Consider the following 19,212-nt stretch of genomic DNA (forward strand, 5'->3'; position numbering starts at 1 on the left):
TAGCAAACTAAATGTCACTCACTTAGTGCTGGTGCAACCCCCAGCACATAGAAGAGGAGAAGAGGAGAAGAGAATAGAAAAGAGAAAAAATGGGGAAGGAAACCAAATAAAAGAAGTAAGAAGAGGATAAGAACAGACAGGAAAAGAAGAAAAAAAGAACAAGAGAAGTAAAGGAGAAGAGAAATGACGAGAAGAGGAAGAGGAGAGAAAATGACAAAGAAAGAAAAGGAGAAGAGGAAGCGAAAGAAAAGGAGAAGAGAAGGGAGAAAAAAAAGGAGAAGAGAAGGGAGAAAGAAAAGAAGGAGGAAAATGAGAAAAGATAGAAAAGAGGGGGGAATAGAGAAAGAAAGGGGGGTAAAAAAAAGGGGACAAAAGAGAAAAATGGGGGGGGAAGGGGTGAGGAAGAAAAAAAGGGGGGATAAATAGAAAAGGGGGGTAAGAGAAATAGGGGGGGGAATAAGGAGGGGAAGAGAAATAGGGGGGGGAATAAGGGGGGGGGGAGAGACAGAAGAGGGGGAAAACGAGAAGAGCGGGAAAAAGAGAGGGGGGGGGGGGAGACAGAAGAGGGAGAGAAGAGAAAAAGGAGAAAGAGAAGGAGAAGATGAAGAAAAGGGGAAAAGGACAAGAAGACAAAAAGAATGAGCAAGGGAAGAAAAAGGGGAAAATAATGAGTATGAAGGGGAAGAGAAAAAGAAAGATTAGATAAAAAGAAGAAGAGGAAGAAAAGAGAAGAAGGAGAAGAGGAAGAAAGGGAAAAGAGGATGAGAAGAGAAAAAAAGAAAGAGAAAGAGGAGGAGAAGAAGAGAAAATAAAAGGGAGGAAGGAGAAGAAGAAAAAGAGAATAATAAGAAGAGAGAACACAGGAGAAGGATAAGAAATAGAAGAAAAAGACAAGACTAAGAAAGGAAAGAGAAATGAGAAGAAGGGAAGAGAAGAGGAAATGAGAAGAAGTAATGAGGAGAGGAGAGGTAGAAGGAAAGGAGGATTGGAGAGGAGAAGAGCCTGCACCTTTGCAGTCAGCTCACGTTGCTCCGATTATCCATTAACCTGATGTGAGCCGCATTTCCTGGAGGTGGCGTCCTGCTATAGTTTGGGATGATCGGGGAGGAGGACAGAGCTGACACCCCCACTCCCCCCTCTTCTTATCAGCAATTCAGATTGCATGCAAATCCCCCGCAGGCAGGCAGTGAGTGTTGGTGAGGAGGACTCCCCTCCCTCTCCCTCTCCTCCTCCTCCTCCTCCCGGGTGGGTTTGTCTTCTCCCCGGACTCGGTGCAGAGGGTCTCCTCCTCGCTGTAGATTAGTCTCCTCTGTCCTTCCTGTGGCCATGCGGAGACGGTGGAGGAACATGATGCAGCCTCTGTGCACTTTAGCGGCTGTGCTGGTCGTGTGTCTGGGGACGGTCCGGGGACATTGCCCGGAGAGAGAGCTGGAGAGGAGGGAGGAGGAGGCGAACATCGTACTCACCGGGACGGTGGAGGAGATACTCAACGTGGACCCGGTACACCACACCTACTCGTGTAAGGTAAGCGGGAGAGGGGGCGGGGCCTCAAACTTCACCAACTGCCCGGATAGAGCCGGTACTGCCGGTCACTGATCAATGTGCGGGGTACCGGTACTGCTGATCAGTATGCGGGCACCGGTACTGCCGGTCACTAATCAGTGCTTGGGGTACCGGTACTGCCAATGAGTAATCAAATTCTTGGGGCACTGGCACTGCCGATCAATGATCAATGTTTGGAGCACCAGTACTGCTGATCAATGTGCGGGCACTGGTACTGCCAATGAGTAATAAATGCTTGGGGCATCGGTACTGCCTGTCACCGATCAGTACTTTGGGCACTGGTAAAGCCAGTCACTGAGCAATACTTGGGGCAACGGTACTGCCAATGAGTAATCAATTCTTGGGGCACTGGCACTGCTGATCAATGATCAATGCTTGGGGCACTGGTACTGCTGGTCACTGATCAATGCTTGGGGCATCGGTACTGCCAATCGGTGATCAATGCTTGGGGCATCGGTACTGCCGATGAGTGATCAAGGCTTGGGGGGGCCGGAACTGCTGATCAGTGATGAATGCTTGGGGCATCGGTACTGCTGGTCACTGATCAATGCTTGGGGCTCCGGTACTGACGATGAGTGATCATTGATTGGACACCCATACTGCCAGTCACTGATCAATGCTTGGGGCATGCATCGGTACTGCTGGTCAGTGATCAACAATTGGGGCTCCAGTACTGCCAATGAGTGATCATTGATTGGACACCCATACTGCCAGTCACTGATGAATGCTTGGGGCATCGGTACTGCTGGTCAGTGATCAATGCTTGAATCACCAATACTGCCAATGAGTGATCATTGATTGGACACCCATACTGCCGGTCACTGATCAATGGCACCGGTACTGCCAATGAGTGAGCAAAGCTTGGGGCACCGGTACTGCCAATGAGTGATCAATGCTTGGGGCATCGGTACTGGCAATGAGTGACCAGTGCTTGGGGCATCGTTACTGCCGGACACCGATCAATGCTTGGGGCACTGGTACTACCGGTCACTGAGCAATGCTTGGGGCACCAGTACTGCTGATCAGTGATTAGTGTTTGGGGCACCAGTACTGCCAATGAGTGACCAAAGCTTGGGGCACCGGTACGGCTGGTCAGTGATCAATGCTTGGGGCACCGGTACTGCCAATGTGTGATCAATGCTTGGGGCACCGGTACTGCCAGTCACTGAGCAATGCTTGGGGTACCGGTACTGCTGATCAGTGATTAGTACTTGGGGCACCAGTACTGCCAATGAGTGGCCAAAGCTTGGGGCACCGGTACGGCCGGTCAGTGATCAATGCTTGGGGCACCGGTACTGCCAATGTGTGATCAATGCTTGGGGCACCGGTACTGCCAGTCACTGAGCAATGCTTGGGGCACCGGTACTGCCAGTCACTGAGCAATGCTTGGGGTACCGGTACTGCTGATCAGTGATTAGTACTTGGGGCACCAGTACTGCCAATGAGTGACCAAAGCTTGGGGCACTGGTACGTCCGGTCAGTGATCAATGCTTGGGGCATCGGTACTGTCGGTCAATGATCAATGTTTGGGGCACTGGTACTACTGTTCAGTGATCAATGTGCAGGAACTGGTACTGATATTGATCATTGATCAATGCTGATAGTGCTAATGATCAATGCTACAGGCACCTGTACTAGTGATCTACAATCAGTGCTTCAGGCACCATTAGTCGTGATCAATGTGAGACCATTACGGAGGGCACTGGTTTTGCTTATCAGTGATTAAAGTCACTGGCACTATTGATCAATGCTTTGGGCACAGGTACTGGCAATCAAGATCAATGTGCGCCACCGGGACTACTGATCAGTGATCCATGCTGATGGCACTTGTGATCAAAGCAGGTACTCACAGGTCATCGCTGCAGGCACCATTACTACTGATCATTGATCGATCTGAGATCAGTGCTGAGGGCACTGGTATTGCTGGTCTGCAATAACTGCTGCAGGGACAGTCTCAGCAGGATCTGCCCATAGAAACAAATATACTTTAGGGGGTTTTTGGGTTCAATTTGTCCTCCACTTGGAGTATTACATTTACCGTGCCACAGGCGAATCTAGACACATTCACCTGCAGGCGCCAACCATTCACCACGCACATTTATGATTTATAAAACTTAAGCCTCAATAAGCTCATTGCAAATGAAGATTATTTTATGGTGAAAATCATAATCAGCGAGGAGTCAGATGTCAGACAAATGGGGGGGGGGGGGGTAAATCTTTGATAAAATCTACAAATTATCCTCTCTGATCTGAATGTCAAAGGATGGAATGTGTCCTGGGGTGATAACATTTGCCATTTATCAATGTGGTGATTCTTACTGAGACTTGGGTTTGCCATTGGAGAATGTGAAATATAGGGGTGCAGCGAATGTGACCCCACTGATCAAACTAAATAATTCAGCTAGTGAATGATCAGCGGATTATTGGCTATCAATGTGCCCCATTGATATTGAGCTCTGTGTATGTTGTCTTTCCAGTTTGGGTCTTTATAAATAACTATGTAGGTGTTGATAAATATGGAATATGTGTATAATAATCCAGTGTAGTGTGGAGGACGGTTGAAGTCCTTGCTCCCAGGACTATATTGTAAGTACCAGGCATAATGAGAATGAGTCCCTGGGAATAGGTGTCAGCTCTGCTCACATGTCATTGTGTATCGCACCGTTACCAGCCATAGACATCAGACGTACGTCCTCTGACATGGGGGGGGGTCAGACCTGATTGTTCAAACATCTGCATACTGATGGTGCAGGAATGACTGCAGCTGGTGACCTCGGCCGCAGAGAAAAATTGATCAGATGCGCTTGAATATTCCAGATGGCCATGGTCGTTTCAAAGAGATTAATCTAATGTTTATGTGAAAGTTATGCAGTGATGAATATTCGGCATTGGTAGAGCATAGGTATCAGACAAAAAGTCAGGGACATCTGACCGATCCTCTTTTTTTTGCGATTTAATTCATTAGTGACAATCAGTCCAATGGTATCGGCCAATTCTGTCTGCGATCCTTATAAGGCAGGTAGAATCTTTTATTCAGACTTTTTAGAACAAAAGATCAATGATTATCTTGTGGCTGTGGTAGCTGTACCCTGTGTGTTCATTTAATGATCCTTTTGCAGGATTTACAGAAAAGTTGGAAGAGTCGGACGGATTGCCGTAGAACTGACTTGTTGCTTTCCTTGTCATCATTATTTAGTACTGTCTGCAGTGATACTGCATGGAAATGCTGCCAACTCAACCATGTCAACTCTCCCAGCCTGCCTGCTCACTAGATTTTATGTATACCGTATCACCCAATCAATGCACTGAGGGGCCCTTCCTTGTCAGCATGCTGTGATCTGGCATGAAGGGGTTAAAGTAGATGCAACGCGGAATGACATTTTATTTTGCTAATGCACTGGGTATCATAAACAATTGGTATTTTTTTTTTTTTATATATATAAAAAATATTTGTTTTCATCCTTTGTGGTATTTCAGTGCTACTGATCTCCTGCAGCTGCTTTGCAGCCACTTCATGTATGCATTTACCCCAGTGATGGCTGCATGGTATTTCTAAAAGTGGGTTTCCTGATGGTGACAACAATGCGTAATGTGGGTTCATGTGGAAACTTATAGTTCCCCTCAGAAACCTGTGTGATAGAATAAAACTGGGTATGCCCTGTGAGGTTTTTTTTTTTTTTTTATTTAGCCAGTGAACTGAAAGAAAATATACAGATTCCTGCATTCACACAAGTGATGAAGGGGTCTCTCCCCGCTGTGCTGTTGTATTCTGACAGCAGGGATCCCCCTCCCTTTCCCAATTTAAAGAGGAGCTCCAGTCTTTAAAAAAAAAAATTAAAAGTCAGCAGATACAATTATTGTAGCTGCTGAGTTTTATTATAGAAAAGGACACTTACCTGTCCTGGGATCCCACGATGTCGGCACCCCTAGCCAATTCGTCAGTCGGCTTCGGGTGCAGTCACCGACATTGTAAGTAAGGGAAAACGGCAGTGAAGACAGACCCAGCAGGCAGTGGGTGGAAGGAGGAGGGGCCTGAAATGTCGTAGATTGCCAATTGGTGATCTTACCTGGCAGTGGGAGTGGGTACCTGTCAAAACCAGGTACCTGCTCCCCCCTAAAAAAAGTGCCAAATGTGGCAGTGGAGGGAGGAGGGTGTGAACAAGTGAACTTCCCCTTTTGGATGGAGCTCTGCTTTAAAATACACCGATCAGCGCTGTAGCCATTGGCTGCTGATTTTCAGGCAGGGCTGTTCATCAGAAGGTAGTCTAGTGATTGACGGCCTGTTCCTGCTGAACTTTCTGATTTTTCGATAAGTGTGTACCCAGTTTTAGGCTCACATTAGCCCATTCTGTTAAAAGTGACCTGCGGTGGATCACTTTTCAGAGTGTGGCCAAGCATCTGCTGTCAGTCATTCAGGAGGCGATCATGCCGCCTTCTGAATTTCCGGTTTTCTTTTTTGTCAAACAGCAATTTACAATGAGACTAATTGTTTGGCTCATGATTGCAGTGATGTCCCATTGATTTGAAAGATCGAGTTTGACAGACAGTGCTGCCTGTCAGCTTGATGTGCCGTGTTAAAATTTCCGCCTCCGCATGCAAACAACCACCTCTGGCTTTATAGTGGACTTCAGGTGGGCACATGGTGGCAGTAAAATTTTTTACTTCTCCCTAGCCACCTGTATAAAAGAGGCTTAACAGTGCAGGAATGAAATTAAGAGACGGAAAGAGGACAGAGCGATGTCAACGACTGGGGTTCTCAGTTAGAATCCAAGCCATAATGTTGTGTGCATGTTCTAGTGCATGTGTGGGTTTTCCTTCCATGCTTTAAAAGGATAGTTCACCTTTACAAAAAATCTGCCTATGCAGGTAAGGGATGTTTGTAGATTAAAACAAACTGTGCAGCTCTGACTATAGATTAATAATGTTCCTGCTATAGGTGTAGGCCATTTACATACCTTATGAAGCCTGACTGGAATACTCCCAGGACGTTACTAAGTGAGACCTAGTGATCACTGCTCACCTCCATCATCACAGGAGTGAGCTCTTTCTCTGATTAAAACCCCCTCACATAATCTTTCTCTTCCCTGATGGAGTAGCTCTGAGCTCAGCATTTGAGAGCTCATTCCTGTGATGGAGGTGAGCAGTGATGACTAGGCCTCACTTAGCAACGTCCTGGGAGTACTTAGCAACATCCTGGGAGTTCTTAGCAACGTCCTGGGAGTACTTAGCAACGTCCTGGGAGTACTTAGCGACGTCCTGGGAGTATTCCAGTCAGGCTTCATAAGGTATGTAAATGGCCTACACCTACCTATAGCAAGGAAATTATTCAACTTTAGTTACAGCTGCACAGTTTGTGTTATCTACAGATGCCCCTTATCTTCATAGGCAGTTTTGTGGTAAAGGTGAACTATATCTTTTAAAGACGTGCTGGAAGAATAATTGGTTCCTCTGTAAATTGGTCATAGTGTATGTGAGATGGGAACCTTAGATTATAAACTTGTTCACAGCAGGGACTGATGTCAATGTATAGTATGTATAGCGCTGCATAAATTGTCAGAACACATATATATATATATATATAACTGGAAGTGCCTGAACAAGGTCTTTCATGGCAGGATCACCAGGTATTTTATAGTGGAAGCTGAAGATTTAAAAAGCTTTAACATGGCTTTTCAAATGAACCTATTTTCATGATTGGGTATACATGTGCTTTAATGTGCTAATTCCCTGCTGTACGCAGATGCTGACCATGAGATAGAATACAGCATTCTAACATCACAGCACCCATCTGGACACTAAACCTTATGAAGTGCATATCCCCCATTAGAATGCTTAGAACATGTGAAGTGACCCTGGAAGAGGTCAATGGTGTGCTACTATAGCAAGAACATGACTTGCAGTAGGGGCTCATTCACAGCACGTGCATTGGGCCAATGCATAGGCAAAGCAGCTTGCCTTATGTCCTATTGATTCAGTTCTCACTAACGTACAGGGTTGGCGTGCTCTAAAAAAAAAGTAGGACAAGGTGCACTTTTATGCGTTGTGACTAGAGCTGCACGATTCTGGCCAAAATGAGAATCACAATTTTTTTGCTTAGAATAAAAAGATCACGATTCTTTCATGATTTTCGCAACTTAAAATCCTTCACATAACACAAAAAAAGGCTAACTTTACTGGTTAGTTTTTTTTTTTTTAATTAATTAAAGTAATTTTTTCCAAAAAAATTGCATCTGAAAGACCGCTGCGCAAATACAGTGCGACATAAAATATTGCAGCAACCACCATTTTATTCTCTAGGGTGTCTACTAAAAAATATATATTTATATAATGTTTGGGGTTCTAAGTAATTTTCTAGCAAAAAAAAATGATTTTAACTTGAAACCAACAAATGTCAGAAAAAGGTTTAGTGTTTAAGAGGTTAAACTTTTTTCACTTACACACAAAGTCTATTCCATTGACAAATTGTTACAATGTTTATACTTAAGTTCAACTGATAAAGAATGTTTTGATTCTTGGCAGACTGCCCAGTTTTTCTCTTCCTTTTTGAGGGCTGTGGCTGCAGAAGAGAATTCTTTGCATAGAAAGAATTGTGAAACACTTTAGTCAAGATCTCGATAACGATTCTTGAAGACTAATTGTGCAGCTCTAGTTGTGACGTGCATAAAGTTGAATGAAATGTAATTTTGTGACATTTCAATAAAGAGCAAAAAAACAAACAATAAACACAAGCATTGCTTCACCCCTACACAATTGGGAGCGCATTATACAGAGCATAACACATGCCTGTTGGTGTGAATGGGTACTAATAGGAAAATATGTTTTCGGTCCTTGGAATTCTTGGTAATTATTCTTCAAGGCGCTTTAACAGCAGAAGCTAGCATTGTTGGCATGCCATGACACATAGATAACATATTACAGTATTATGGCTTAGTAGGTTTATTCTCTACATGATGCAGACACAACAGCACAACATAGCATTTTGGAAGTTCATAAGGCAGCGACACATAGCAAAAAAACTAAATTTCAGTTTTCTGTAGTTCACTCAGTGAGCCCCATTCACACGTGAGCTTTTTTAGGCAATTTTTAAGCTTGTTTTTGAGCTTTTTTATATGTTTTTTTTTTTTTTTTTTTAGGCATTTTCAGGCTTGAATGTTTTTGTTTTAGCCATTAGAAAAGATACTAGAAGGAGGTGAAGGTTGTTAGATGCAGAATTGTGCGAAAAACACATTACACGCGTTTTCAGGAGCTCCCTTGGAAGTCTATTGGGGCCAAAAAAAGCTCATGTAGTTATTTCTTTTCTTTTTTTTTTGCAAATTCCTTATTTAATTAAATAAAGTATCCAACAAAGCAATGCAACACAAAACAATAATAGCAGCTCACAAAAAAAAAAAAAAAAATCTTACAAGAATAATATATTAGGGCATATATAGCGAATACAGAGTGCAAAAGTTCCAAACAAATACCATATACATGAATGTCGCTCGTGTCCTTTTTCGAATGACAAGTGACCTGATGCTCAGATTTACACAGGCACCATTGAACATAATGGGAATCTTCTTGTTGAGTGTTAAAGTTTCTGGAAACTTGCTTCAAAACACTCAGGTGTGAATGGGGTCTGAAAGATGAGTGAATTTTTTGCAATGAGGTACTACGCTTTTTATTGCTGAACAAGCCTAATATTTCACTGAAAGAGGAACTTCGATCGTTTCTGGATAAATATTGCAGCTGCTGACTTATAATAATCAGACACTTACCTGTCCAGAAGTCCAGCCTGTGGTCACCCAGGCCGATTCTTCACTGCTTTTCAGGCCCCCAGCATAGCTATCTTGGATGTGGGAATCCAGCTGTGACTTCCTGGTGTTATACAGCCAGCTCCCCACTGAGCATGCGCATGCACATTCTGAATGGACCCACAGTCTCCTGGGACATGAGACCTGTTCCAGGAGGTTGGGATGGGAGGGGGAGCCAAACTTCTGCTCTGATCGCCTAGACCAGCCTTTTATAACCAGGGTGGCTTGAGGTTTCTTCAGTGGTGCCTTGGTAAAATGCCTATTATTATTATTATTTTATTTTTTTTATTATTATTATTATTATTATTATGCAGGATTTATATAGCTCCAACAGTTTGCTCAGCACCTTACAACATTTACAATTACAATACAATTAAATACAGAAGGGATCAGAGGGCCCTGCTCGTTGGAGCTTACAATCTAGACTAAAAATTTATCAAAAATTGTATAAAAGCCAGCAGGTGGATCAAGCCTGCCTTTTAGTGACACAAAGCCACAGGTTTTCATTATGCACCATTATAACTTTCTAGACACTGGCATCCTAACAACCAATGACATATCAGTTAATAAGGATTTCTGTTGCCTCCACAGCATCTTTGTTTGACCCTCCTCTGCCCCTTACCCACTGCACTGGGGCGACATTAGCTGACTGAGAGAAATTGAGGGAGAAGAGAAACATAGGAATACTAGTCAGTACTAATATGCAAAAGTGTATTTGCTTTGGAAGAATACATCGCCTCTAAGGTTGGGTGTCCTACATCTGGATGTTGCTGCATTATGTAAAGCTATTAGAATAGTTTTTTACATTTTAGAATGAGGTGCCTCAAGACTTACCTTATTTAAAGGGTGCCTTGACTAAAAAAAGCTTGAGAAACACTGTCCTTGACAAGCAGAGCGGAAGTGGGGAGCAGGTACCCCAAAAAAAGTTCACTATAAGGCCTCTTGCACACGGTACTGATGTTTGGGCATCTGCTTGAGCTATCTGTGCACATTTATGCATGCAAGATAAATTGCCCATAATGGGGATGTATTTACACAGCCCCAAATGATCCACAATGGCTCCAAATTAATATGGTCCAGAAATATTTAGACAGAATAAAGGTGAATAAAGCACCTGGACCAGATGGAATCCACCCACGGATCCTAAAAGAATTGAGCTCTGTCATTTCAAAACCATTGTTTCTAATATTAAGGGACTCGTTAATGACTGGAATGTTACCACTGGATTGGTGTAGGGCCAATGTGGTGCCCATATTTAAAAAGGGAACAAAGTCTTTACCAAGTAACTATAGACCTGTTAGTTTAACTTCTATAGTCGGGAAGTTACTGGGGAGTTTAATAAAAGACCACATAGACGAGTTCTTGCTGGAAAAATATATTTTAAGCAACAGGCAGCATGGATTCATGAAAGACAGAAGTTGTCAAACAAACCTGATTTCTTTTTATGAGGAGGTAAGTAAAACCTTGGACAGAGGTGGCTGTGGACGTGATATACCTGGATTTTGCAAAAGCGTTTGAGACAGTACCCCACACACGGCTCATGTGTAAGGTAAAGTCTACAGGCTTGGAAAGATCAGTTTGTAAATGGATAGAAAACTGTCTAAAAGACAGAATTTAGAGAGAAGTGGTTAATGATTCTCACTCTGAATGATCTAAGGTTATCAGTGGTGTACCCCAAGGTTCAGTGTTGGGACCTTTACTTTTTAATATCTTTATAAATGATATAGGTCTGGGATTCAAGGTACCTTTTCAGTCTTTGCAGATGACACCAATTTAAAAGCCAACCTTAATGCACCGTTTAATTGGGCAAATGTGTGGCAAATTAGGTTTATGTTGATAAATGTAAAGTTATGCACTTGGGGGCTAAGAATATGCATGCATCATTCATACTAGGGGGAGTACAACTGGGGGAATACATAGTGCCGAAGGATCTGTTTTTTTTTTTTTTTTGTTTTGTAGATCCTAAGCTTAGTAATAGCATGCAATGCCAAGCTGTGTTTTCCAAAGCGAGGAAAGTCCTTTCTTGTATTAAGAGAGATATGGACTCCAGAGAGAGAGAGATATCATTTTGCCCCTGTACAAATCATTAGTAGGACCCCATCTGGAATATGCAGTTCAGTTTTGAGCACCAGTTCTCAGAAAGGATATCGGGGAACTAGAGAAAGTGCAGAGAAGGGCAACCAAACTGATAAGAGTCATGGAGGAGCTCAGCTATGAGGAAAGATTAGAGGAACTGAATTTATTCTTTCTTGAGAAGAGAAGATTACGGGGGGATATGATCACTATGTATAAATACATAAATGGTCCACATAGTGAACTTGGTGTTGAGTTATTCACTTTATGCTCATCACAGAGGACAAGGGGTACTCTTTACGTCTAGAGGAAAAAAGATTTAATCTCCAAATCCGTAAAGGTTTCTTCACAGTAAGAGCTGTAAAAATGTGGAATAGACTTCCTCCAGAGGTGGTTCTGGCCAGCAAAGTAGATTGCTTTAAAAAAAGGACTGGATTCTTTCCTAAATGTACATAATATAACTGGCTACTGACATTTTTAGGTAAAGTTGATCCAGGGAAAATTTGATTGCCTCTTGGGGAATTGGGAAGGATTTTTTTTCCCCATGCTGTAGTAAATTGTATCATGCTTTGTTGAGGTTTTTCACCTTCCTCTGGATCAACTGTGGGTGAAGGATTGTGTATATGGGATTGTATGATCATTTTTCTTTTTTATTGGTTGAACTAGATGGACTTGTGTCTTTTTTCAACCTGACTAACTATGTATGTGATTTATATATATATATATATATATATATATATATATATATATATATATATATAGATATAGAGATATATATATATATATAGATATAGAGATATATATATATATATCTATTTATTTATTCCCAGGAAAAATTCATTAATATTTATGCCTATTAGTGCGCATTTGCACGTTTTTGCAGGTACAGGTGCAAAATACTGACCAGGAACGCAGATTTTTCATTTTTTCATTTTTTTTTTTTACTCAAGGATACGCAGCACTTATTTATTTGGCACATTGTAAACAGTGGGCTGCATTTTAGATGAGTAAATAAAAAATGCTGTATTTTTAAAGCTGCAGTGTATAAGAGGCCTAATAAGAATAGGGGGTGGACGATAGGAGGAACAGAAATATCCTAGCCATACCCAATTTCAGTCCTTTGTAAGTGCAATAAGCTCTCCAGGCACTTAAAAGCGGTGCGGACATGTGTTTACTGTTGTGATGCTCCAGAGAAGCGTATAATTTTTGATATTTTTAGATGGTATAAAAGTGAAGTATTTGTGTCTGTCAGATCTTAGCGGCATGCAGCCTGTTATTAAGGCTACAAAACTACACAGAGAAGTGCCCATTTTGTAAATATACCTATAGAAAAATCTTTGTATTTCCAGCTCTTGGATTAAAGTTACTTTTTTTTTTTTTTTTTTCCTTCCTCTGAGAGGGTTGAAGGCTCCAACTCTTCATCAGTGCTTCGCTCCAGCAAGATTACAGTGGACTTAACCGATTGTAGCATAGAAGGAATGTGTCTGTGCATGTTTGCTATTTTGTGGATTTTTGTGATGGGAAAGATTTATGACTTTGCTAACATGTTTCTTCATGTCTCTAATGTGGTACAAATCAATAGGAAATCTGAAGGGATTTAATGGCCGCCGAGTTTTCTAATGAGTCTCAGGCCAGGGAACAAATTAGGCCAGAATTAGGGGGTTTTGGCTGTCATCAGAGAAGCAAAGGCGTTAACTTCAGCAACCTTTGATGAAGGATCTGTGGTGTATTGTATCCCATTACTGATGTGCATTGCCTCCCAGCCCCCTATCATGGACTCCTGCCGGCTTGGATTACGTTTAGAACACTGAGTCCCATCCCACTCCTGTAATCACTGATGTGTTTGATGTGGTGATACACCTGCTGAAATGCCTTCCTTTAGGCCTCATTCACACGAGCAACACATACCTGTGTTAGAGTACAGCTACACTTTTTTTCTAAAAAAAAAGGAAAAAACAAAACAAAAAAAACCTAGCCCCTAACCTAAAGCATACCCTGCATCACATACTTATCTCTCTCTGTGGCAGTGATGGCCTCCTGCGGTATTTGTATCTTCTTTTTTTTTTTATTAAAGAAAATAGTTTTTTATTGAAAAAAAGAAATACAACAAATGGCAAAGGAACAATACAAATAAAATACTTCCAGGACAACCATACACATTATCAGACATATTCAGATAACTTTGTATGTATAGTTGAATAAATACAACAATTAGAAATGAATTATACCACTTCTGTGTATGTACAAGAGCAATTACCACCTTAATATAACTATTCCGGGGTCAGATTTAACAGTAAAATCACATGTCCCAATGATTATCTGCACACATGTCCGCGATCACCTGCGCACGTCTGTACATGATCATCTGCGTACATATGTCCGTGATCACACGAACCAATTATTATACACTTAACGGGATTTTTCTTACCAAAGACTTGTAGCAGAATACATGTTGGCTTAAATTTATGACAAAATTCGATTTTATTGGATTTTTTTTTTAAATAGAAAGAAGAAAATATTGTTTTTTTTTTCAAATTTCCGCTCTTTTTTTCGCTTATATCGCAAAAAATAAAAAACGGAGTTGTGAAAAAATACTACCAAAAGAAAGCTCTATTTGTGCGAACAAAATGATAAAAATTTTATTTGAGTACAGCGTAGCATGACCGCGCAATGGTCATTAAAAGTGTGACAGCGCTGAAAGCTTAAAATTGGTCGGGACAGGAAGGGGGTGAAAGTGCCCAGTATTGAGGTGGTTAAACTTAACGACCGGCCACTGTATATTTACGTCATTTTTTTAAAGATGGATATCTCGGTAACGGCAGCAGCTGCTGCCACAACCGAGGTATCCATCTTTAGGGCCGGCGTTTCTGTACACGATAACGGTGGTCTCTGCAGCGGGTTCGCCGCGAGATCACCGTTATCGGCGGCGGGAGAGGTGCCACCCCCCCTCCCGCCGCTCTCCCGCGCCCTCCGCCGCTTACCGGAGCCGTCGGTAGCGGCGGAGGCGATGGGGTCCTTCCTGTGCCTGGGTATAGAGACGAGTGAGGCCAAGATGGCGCCCACCCGTCTCTATACCATAGGACTGCTGGAGCGACGTCATTATGTCGGCTCCGCCCACTTCTCTTAAAGGCACAAATTTTTTTGTGTCATTTTTTTTAAACGACTTTTTTTTTTTTTTTTTTTTTTGCATTTTAGTGTAAATATGAGATCTGAGGACTTTTTGACCCCAGATCTCATATTTAAGAGGACCTGTCATGCTTTTTTCTATTACAAGGGATGTTTACATTCCTTGTTATAGGAATAAAAGTAATCCAAATTTTTTTTTTTTTAAAACAGTGAAAAAATAAATAAAATAAAGTAAAGTAAAATAAATAATAATAATAAAAAAAAAAAAATGTTTAAAGCGCCCTGTCCCGACGAGCTCGCGCGCAGAAGCACCCGCATATGAAAACGGTGGTCAAACCACACATGTGAGGTATCGCCGCGACCGGTAGAGCGAGAGCAATAATTCTAGCCCTAGACCTCCTCTGTAACGCAAAACATGCAACCTGTAGAATTTTTTAAACATTGCCTATGGAGATTTTTAAGGGTAAAAGTTTGACGCTATTCCACGAGCGGGCGCAATTTTGAAGCGTGACATGTTGGGTATCAATTTACTTGGCGTAACATTATATTTCATAATATAAAAAAAAATTGGGCTAACTTTACTGTTGTCTTATTTTTTTATTCAAAAAAGTGATTTTTTTCCAAAAAAAGTGCGCTTATAAGACCACTGCGCAAATACGGTGCAAAAAAAAGTATTGCAATGACCGCCATTTTATTCTCTAGGGTGTTAGAAAAAAAACAATATATAATGTTTGGGGGTTCTAAGTAATTTTCTAGCAAAAAAAACTGTTTTAAACATGTAAACACCTAAAATCCAAAACGAGGCTGGTCCTTAAGTGGTTAATCAGCTTCTGACCTGTATTTGACTTCAAGTGGATGTAGCATTCCCACAGACTTGTATGGGAATGCAAAACCCCCTTGAAGCAAACAAAAACTCTCCATCACATGCCCTTAGGCTCCATGCACACTGGGCTTAAAAAAACATCGGTTCTCTTGGGAATAAAAAAACGCTCATATAGAGCATTTTTTGTACAAAGTTTAGAAGAGTTTAGGAGAGTTTTACGTTTTTTCTGCCAGTAAGCTCCAGTCAGAAACTCGAACTAGAAGGTTTTTTTTTCCTGCCTCTAAACGTTGAGCTCAAAATATTATTATTTCAGGTACTTCTATAGCGCCGTCAATTTACGCAGCACTTTACATATACATTGTACATTCACATCAGTCCCTACCCTCAAGGAGCTTACAATCTAAGATCCCTAAAGCCTCGTACACACGGTACGATTGTTGGCCAACTGAGCGTGTGCAAGGATCTTGTCTTGCATACTAACGGTACACAATTGTCGTGTCACAAACATGAACATTGTGACATACTACGTTGTGACATACTACGAGTTGAGCACCACACTTTGGGCCCCTTCTGCTAATTTCGTATTTGGTGAGCATTGATTCCGAGCATGCGTGAGTACTTTTGATTTTAGTTTGACGGATTTACGTACTGACCATAAGGAAATCAGACGTGGAGCCGTTGTCCGCCGAAAATTTACTAGCATATCATCCAACATTTGTTGGTCGAAAGTTGGACAATAATTGTCAAAAGGAGCGTACTAACGGTAGGATTTTAGGACAACAGTCTGTCAACAGACAATCCCCTACCAGCAATTGCACTGTGTGTACGAGACTTAACACACATTCATACATACTAGGGCCAATTTAGACAGGGTCTGATTAACCTACCAGCATGTCTTTGGCGTGTGGGAGGAAACCGGAGTACCCGAAGGAAACCCACGCAGGCACAGGGAGAACATGCAAACTTCAGGCAGATGGTGTCGTGGTCAGGATTTAAACCAGTGACCCTTTTTGCTGCTAGGTGAAAGTGCTAACCACTACATCACTGTGCTGCCCATCATGGCTCTAAACGTCCTAATGGACACATAGGATAACATTGAGCTGCTTCTACGGGCAGAACAAAAAACTCCTGTAGAAGCAATGTTTTTTAAGTCAGTGTGCATGGAGCCTTATTGTGAGTTGCGTTTCCATGGGTAAGGCCCCTTTCACACTGGGGCGGTGGGGGCGTCGGCGGTACAACATCGCTATTTTTAGCGCTGCTGTACCGTCATTCTTGCAGCGGTATTCGGCCGCTAGCGGTTCGGTTTTAACCCCCGCTGGCGGCCGAAAAAGGGTTAAATCCGCTCCTACAGCACGGCTATAGCCGCGATATTACCGCGGTATAGCCGCGCTGTCCCATTGATTTCAATGGGCAGGAGCGGTGAAGGAGCGGTGAATACACCGCTCCTTCACCGCTCCTTCACCGCTCCAAAAAAGCGGTTTGCAGGACTTTTTTCACCGCCCTGCCTGTGCACCGCTTCAGTGTGAAAGCCCTCGGGCTTTCACACTGAACAAACAGTGGAGGCTGTTTAGGGGCGGTTTTCAGGCGGTATTTTTAGCGCAATACTGCCTGAAAACCGCTCCATTGTGAAAGGGGCCTTAAAGTTGGACCTATCTTCCCTTTAACTTACTATTGGTCAATGAGGCCATCAGTCATAGCTATAAGATAATAGTGGGTCACAGAAAGGGGCATACTGAGCTCAACTTCAGAAATTTTGGCTACTGCTCCTACTGATCTTTGAAGGTACGCTTAGGCGCCTTCATATGCCTTCTATGCAATAATAAAAGCATTTAAATATGCTTTGCATCACTACAGGTATACTTTTATTTCAGTATTAATGGGAATCTGAGTGTGCCTTTTATGTAATAACATCACAACTCGTCAGTTTTTAAGATTTGATTTAGGCTGGGTTCACACTATCTGCGGCCGCAGGGCACAGCAGTGGGTCCGCTGAGTCCCCTTTCACCGCATTCAGGTCCGAATTTTGGGCTGAATTTGGACCTGAAATGGAGCCAAATACATTTTCTGATCGCAGCGCCTACCTAATCTATCCCTAGTAACCTCATGCTGATTCTAATACATGATGTATAACAAGGTTTCTCTTATTTTTGTACAGTTGTAACAATATACCCAACAGTTGATAATTAACTGCACAAATATATCACATATAGTTAATCACTTTATTGGTTCACTGATGCAACAGTTAGCACAGTGCATTATATATTGTGTTGGGGTGGTTAACATAGAACAGATAATTAGCCTTCCAGAGTTAGGAGTGTGGAAGTGAAAGAAAATTGTGAGTATGGATCGTAATAAATTCAACTCTGGGTAAAGGTTAATAGACTGAATAAAACAGATTGCCTCCATGGTAATTGTGCCCATAGGTAATGTTTCTACTATGTTATTTATCGGGGCCTTCTCCTTTATGGTTTATTTATGAAGGTGTCAGTTGTTGGTGCTGTGAATTACACCAACACAATCTGTAAACCCTACTAATGTTTAGGCTTTCTTGTTGTATAGTTGAAGACCTTGAAAGCTTAGTGTATCCTAAAGCATTAACCTGTAATTCATATAAGAGGCTGCTATGTACTGCCAAAAAGCAGTGGAAGATCTTTTGTGCTGTTGGCTGACATACTAGTGCTGTTTGTATTAAGAATGGCACCCATGTTTGACCTGACCTGGACATTTTATAGATAGGCAACTCCTATCCTCATATTGATTAGTGGTTCCAAATATATAATGACTATTGCAGTAGGGAACAGACACAAAAGATACCCTCCGCATCTTTCCAAATAACTGTTCTGCTTTATTATGATGCAATTGAAGGTTTTTATATACATGATTATGTAGGTATCACATTAATATTACAATTGTACATTTATGGTAACAAGGGGCGTAACATAGGCAGACTAATTCTAATCAGGACTCGAAAGAATGCAAACATGTACTGAAAACATTATTAGTGTTGTGTGCACAGTGAGGGCAGTGTGCAATACATACAAAATAGAATACAATTATATACAGAACTTACAAATTTCCTTTACATACCATAGACAACTTAAAACCTCATTTTTAAATGCATTTTAGAAATAATGATCATCCTGAGTAAAGGAAGAAGCCGACTCTGCTCCACAAAACACATCAAAATGGAAATTGTCGGAAGCCGTTTTTTTTTTTTTTTTTTTAACCTGATGACAATATGATGACATGTAATATCTATGTAAAAAAAGTGTGCTTTGTTGTTCTCTGCACCGGAAAAAAAGGTACAGGTGTGTTTAAAACATGAGTTGTTCAAGATGAATGCGCCACACCATTGTCAGTCCAGCTGCTGGCCTGTGCTGTAGCAGGTCTTTTGTATGCAACCTCTTTTCTTGTAAATATAAAATTGCCCAGATATTTAGTAAGACTTCCAGAAATGCACAATCTTTCTTTAATAAGCAATTCCACTCTGATGCTGTAACCACTCTTGTTCAGTTCCATAGTGATTCTTCAGCAAGGATTCACTCCACCTGTAAAATCTCTTATGTTTCTTGGATGTCTGGTAATGATTCCAGCAATCCACAATCTTTCTTTTTAAAGAGCAATTCCAGGCAACAGTTGAAATCAATCAGTGAGCTACTAATGCTTTTCAGCACACTGCAGCTGTGCTAAAATCAAGATGTTCACTTTACTAAGCAGAATCATTCTCAGCTCTTCTCCACCATTGCTCCCTTGCTGGTGCCAACATCTTTATTTGGACTTCTTCCAGGTTGAGGATCTTCAGCTGTTTTTATTGGCTACGCCAGGATGGTGTTTCCT

The 19,212-nt window shown here is 41.8% G+C and overlaps 1 protein-coding gene across 7 annotated transcripts in view; it reads left to right on the forward strand.

Moving 5' to 3' along the window:
* Positions 1 to 1,057: 1,057 nt before the first annotated feature.
* Positions 1,058 to 19,212, forward strand: part of AGRN (agrin) — a 658,449-nt gene continuing 640,294 nt past the window's right edge. For 3 of the 7 annotated variants that reach the window (XM_073603057.1, XM_073603053.1, XM_073603054.1), the window contains exon 1: positions 1,060 to 1,524. In XM_073603057.1, the coding sequence (XP_073459158.1) occupies positions 1,327 to 1,524 (198 nt within the window). In that variant the 5' untranslated portion in view covers positions 1,060 to 1,326. Of the gene's footprint in view, positions 1,525 to 19,212 lie in introns of all 7 variants that reach the window. The other 4 variants (XM_073603061.1, XM_073603058.1, XM_073603052.1 and 1 more) reach the window with 3 other exon arrangements.

The sequence above is a fragment of the Aquarana catesbeiana genome, linkage group LG10 (genome assembly GCF_042186555.1).
Source record: "Aquarana catesbeiana isolate 2022-GZ linkage group LG10, ASM4218655v1, whole genome shotgun sequence".
Classification (NCBI taxonomy): Eukaryota; Metazoa; Chordata; class Amphibia; order Anura; family Ranidae; genus Aquarana; species Aquarana catesbeiana.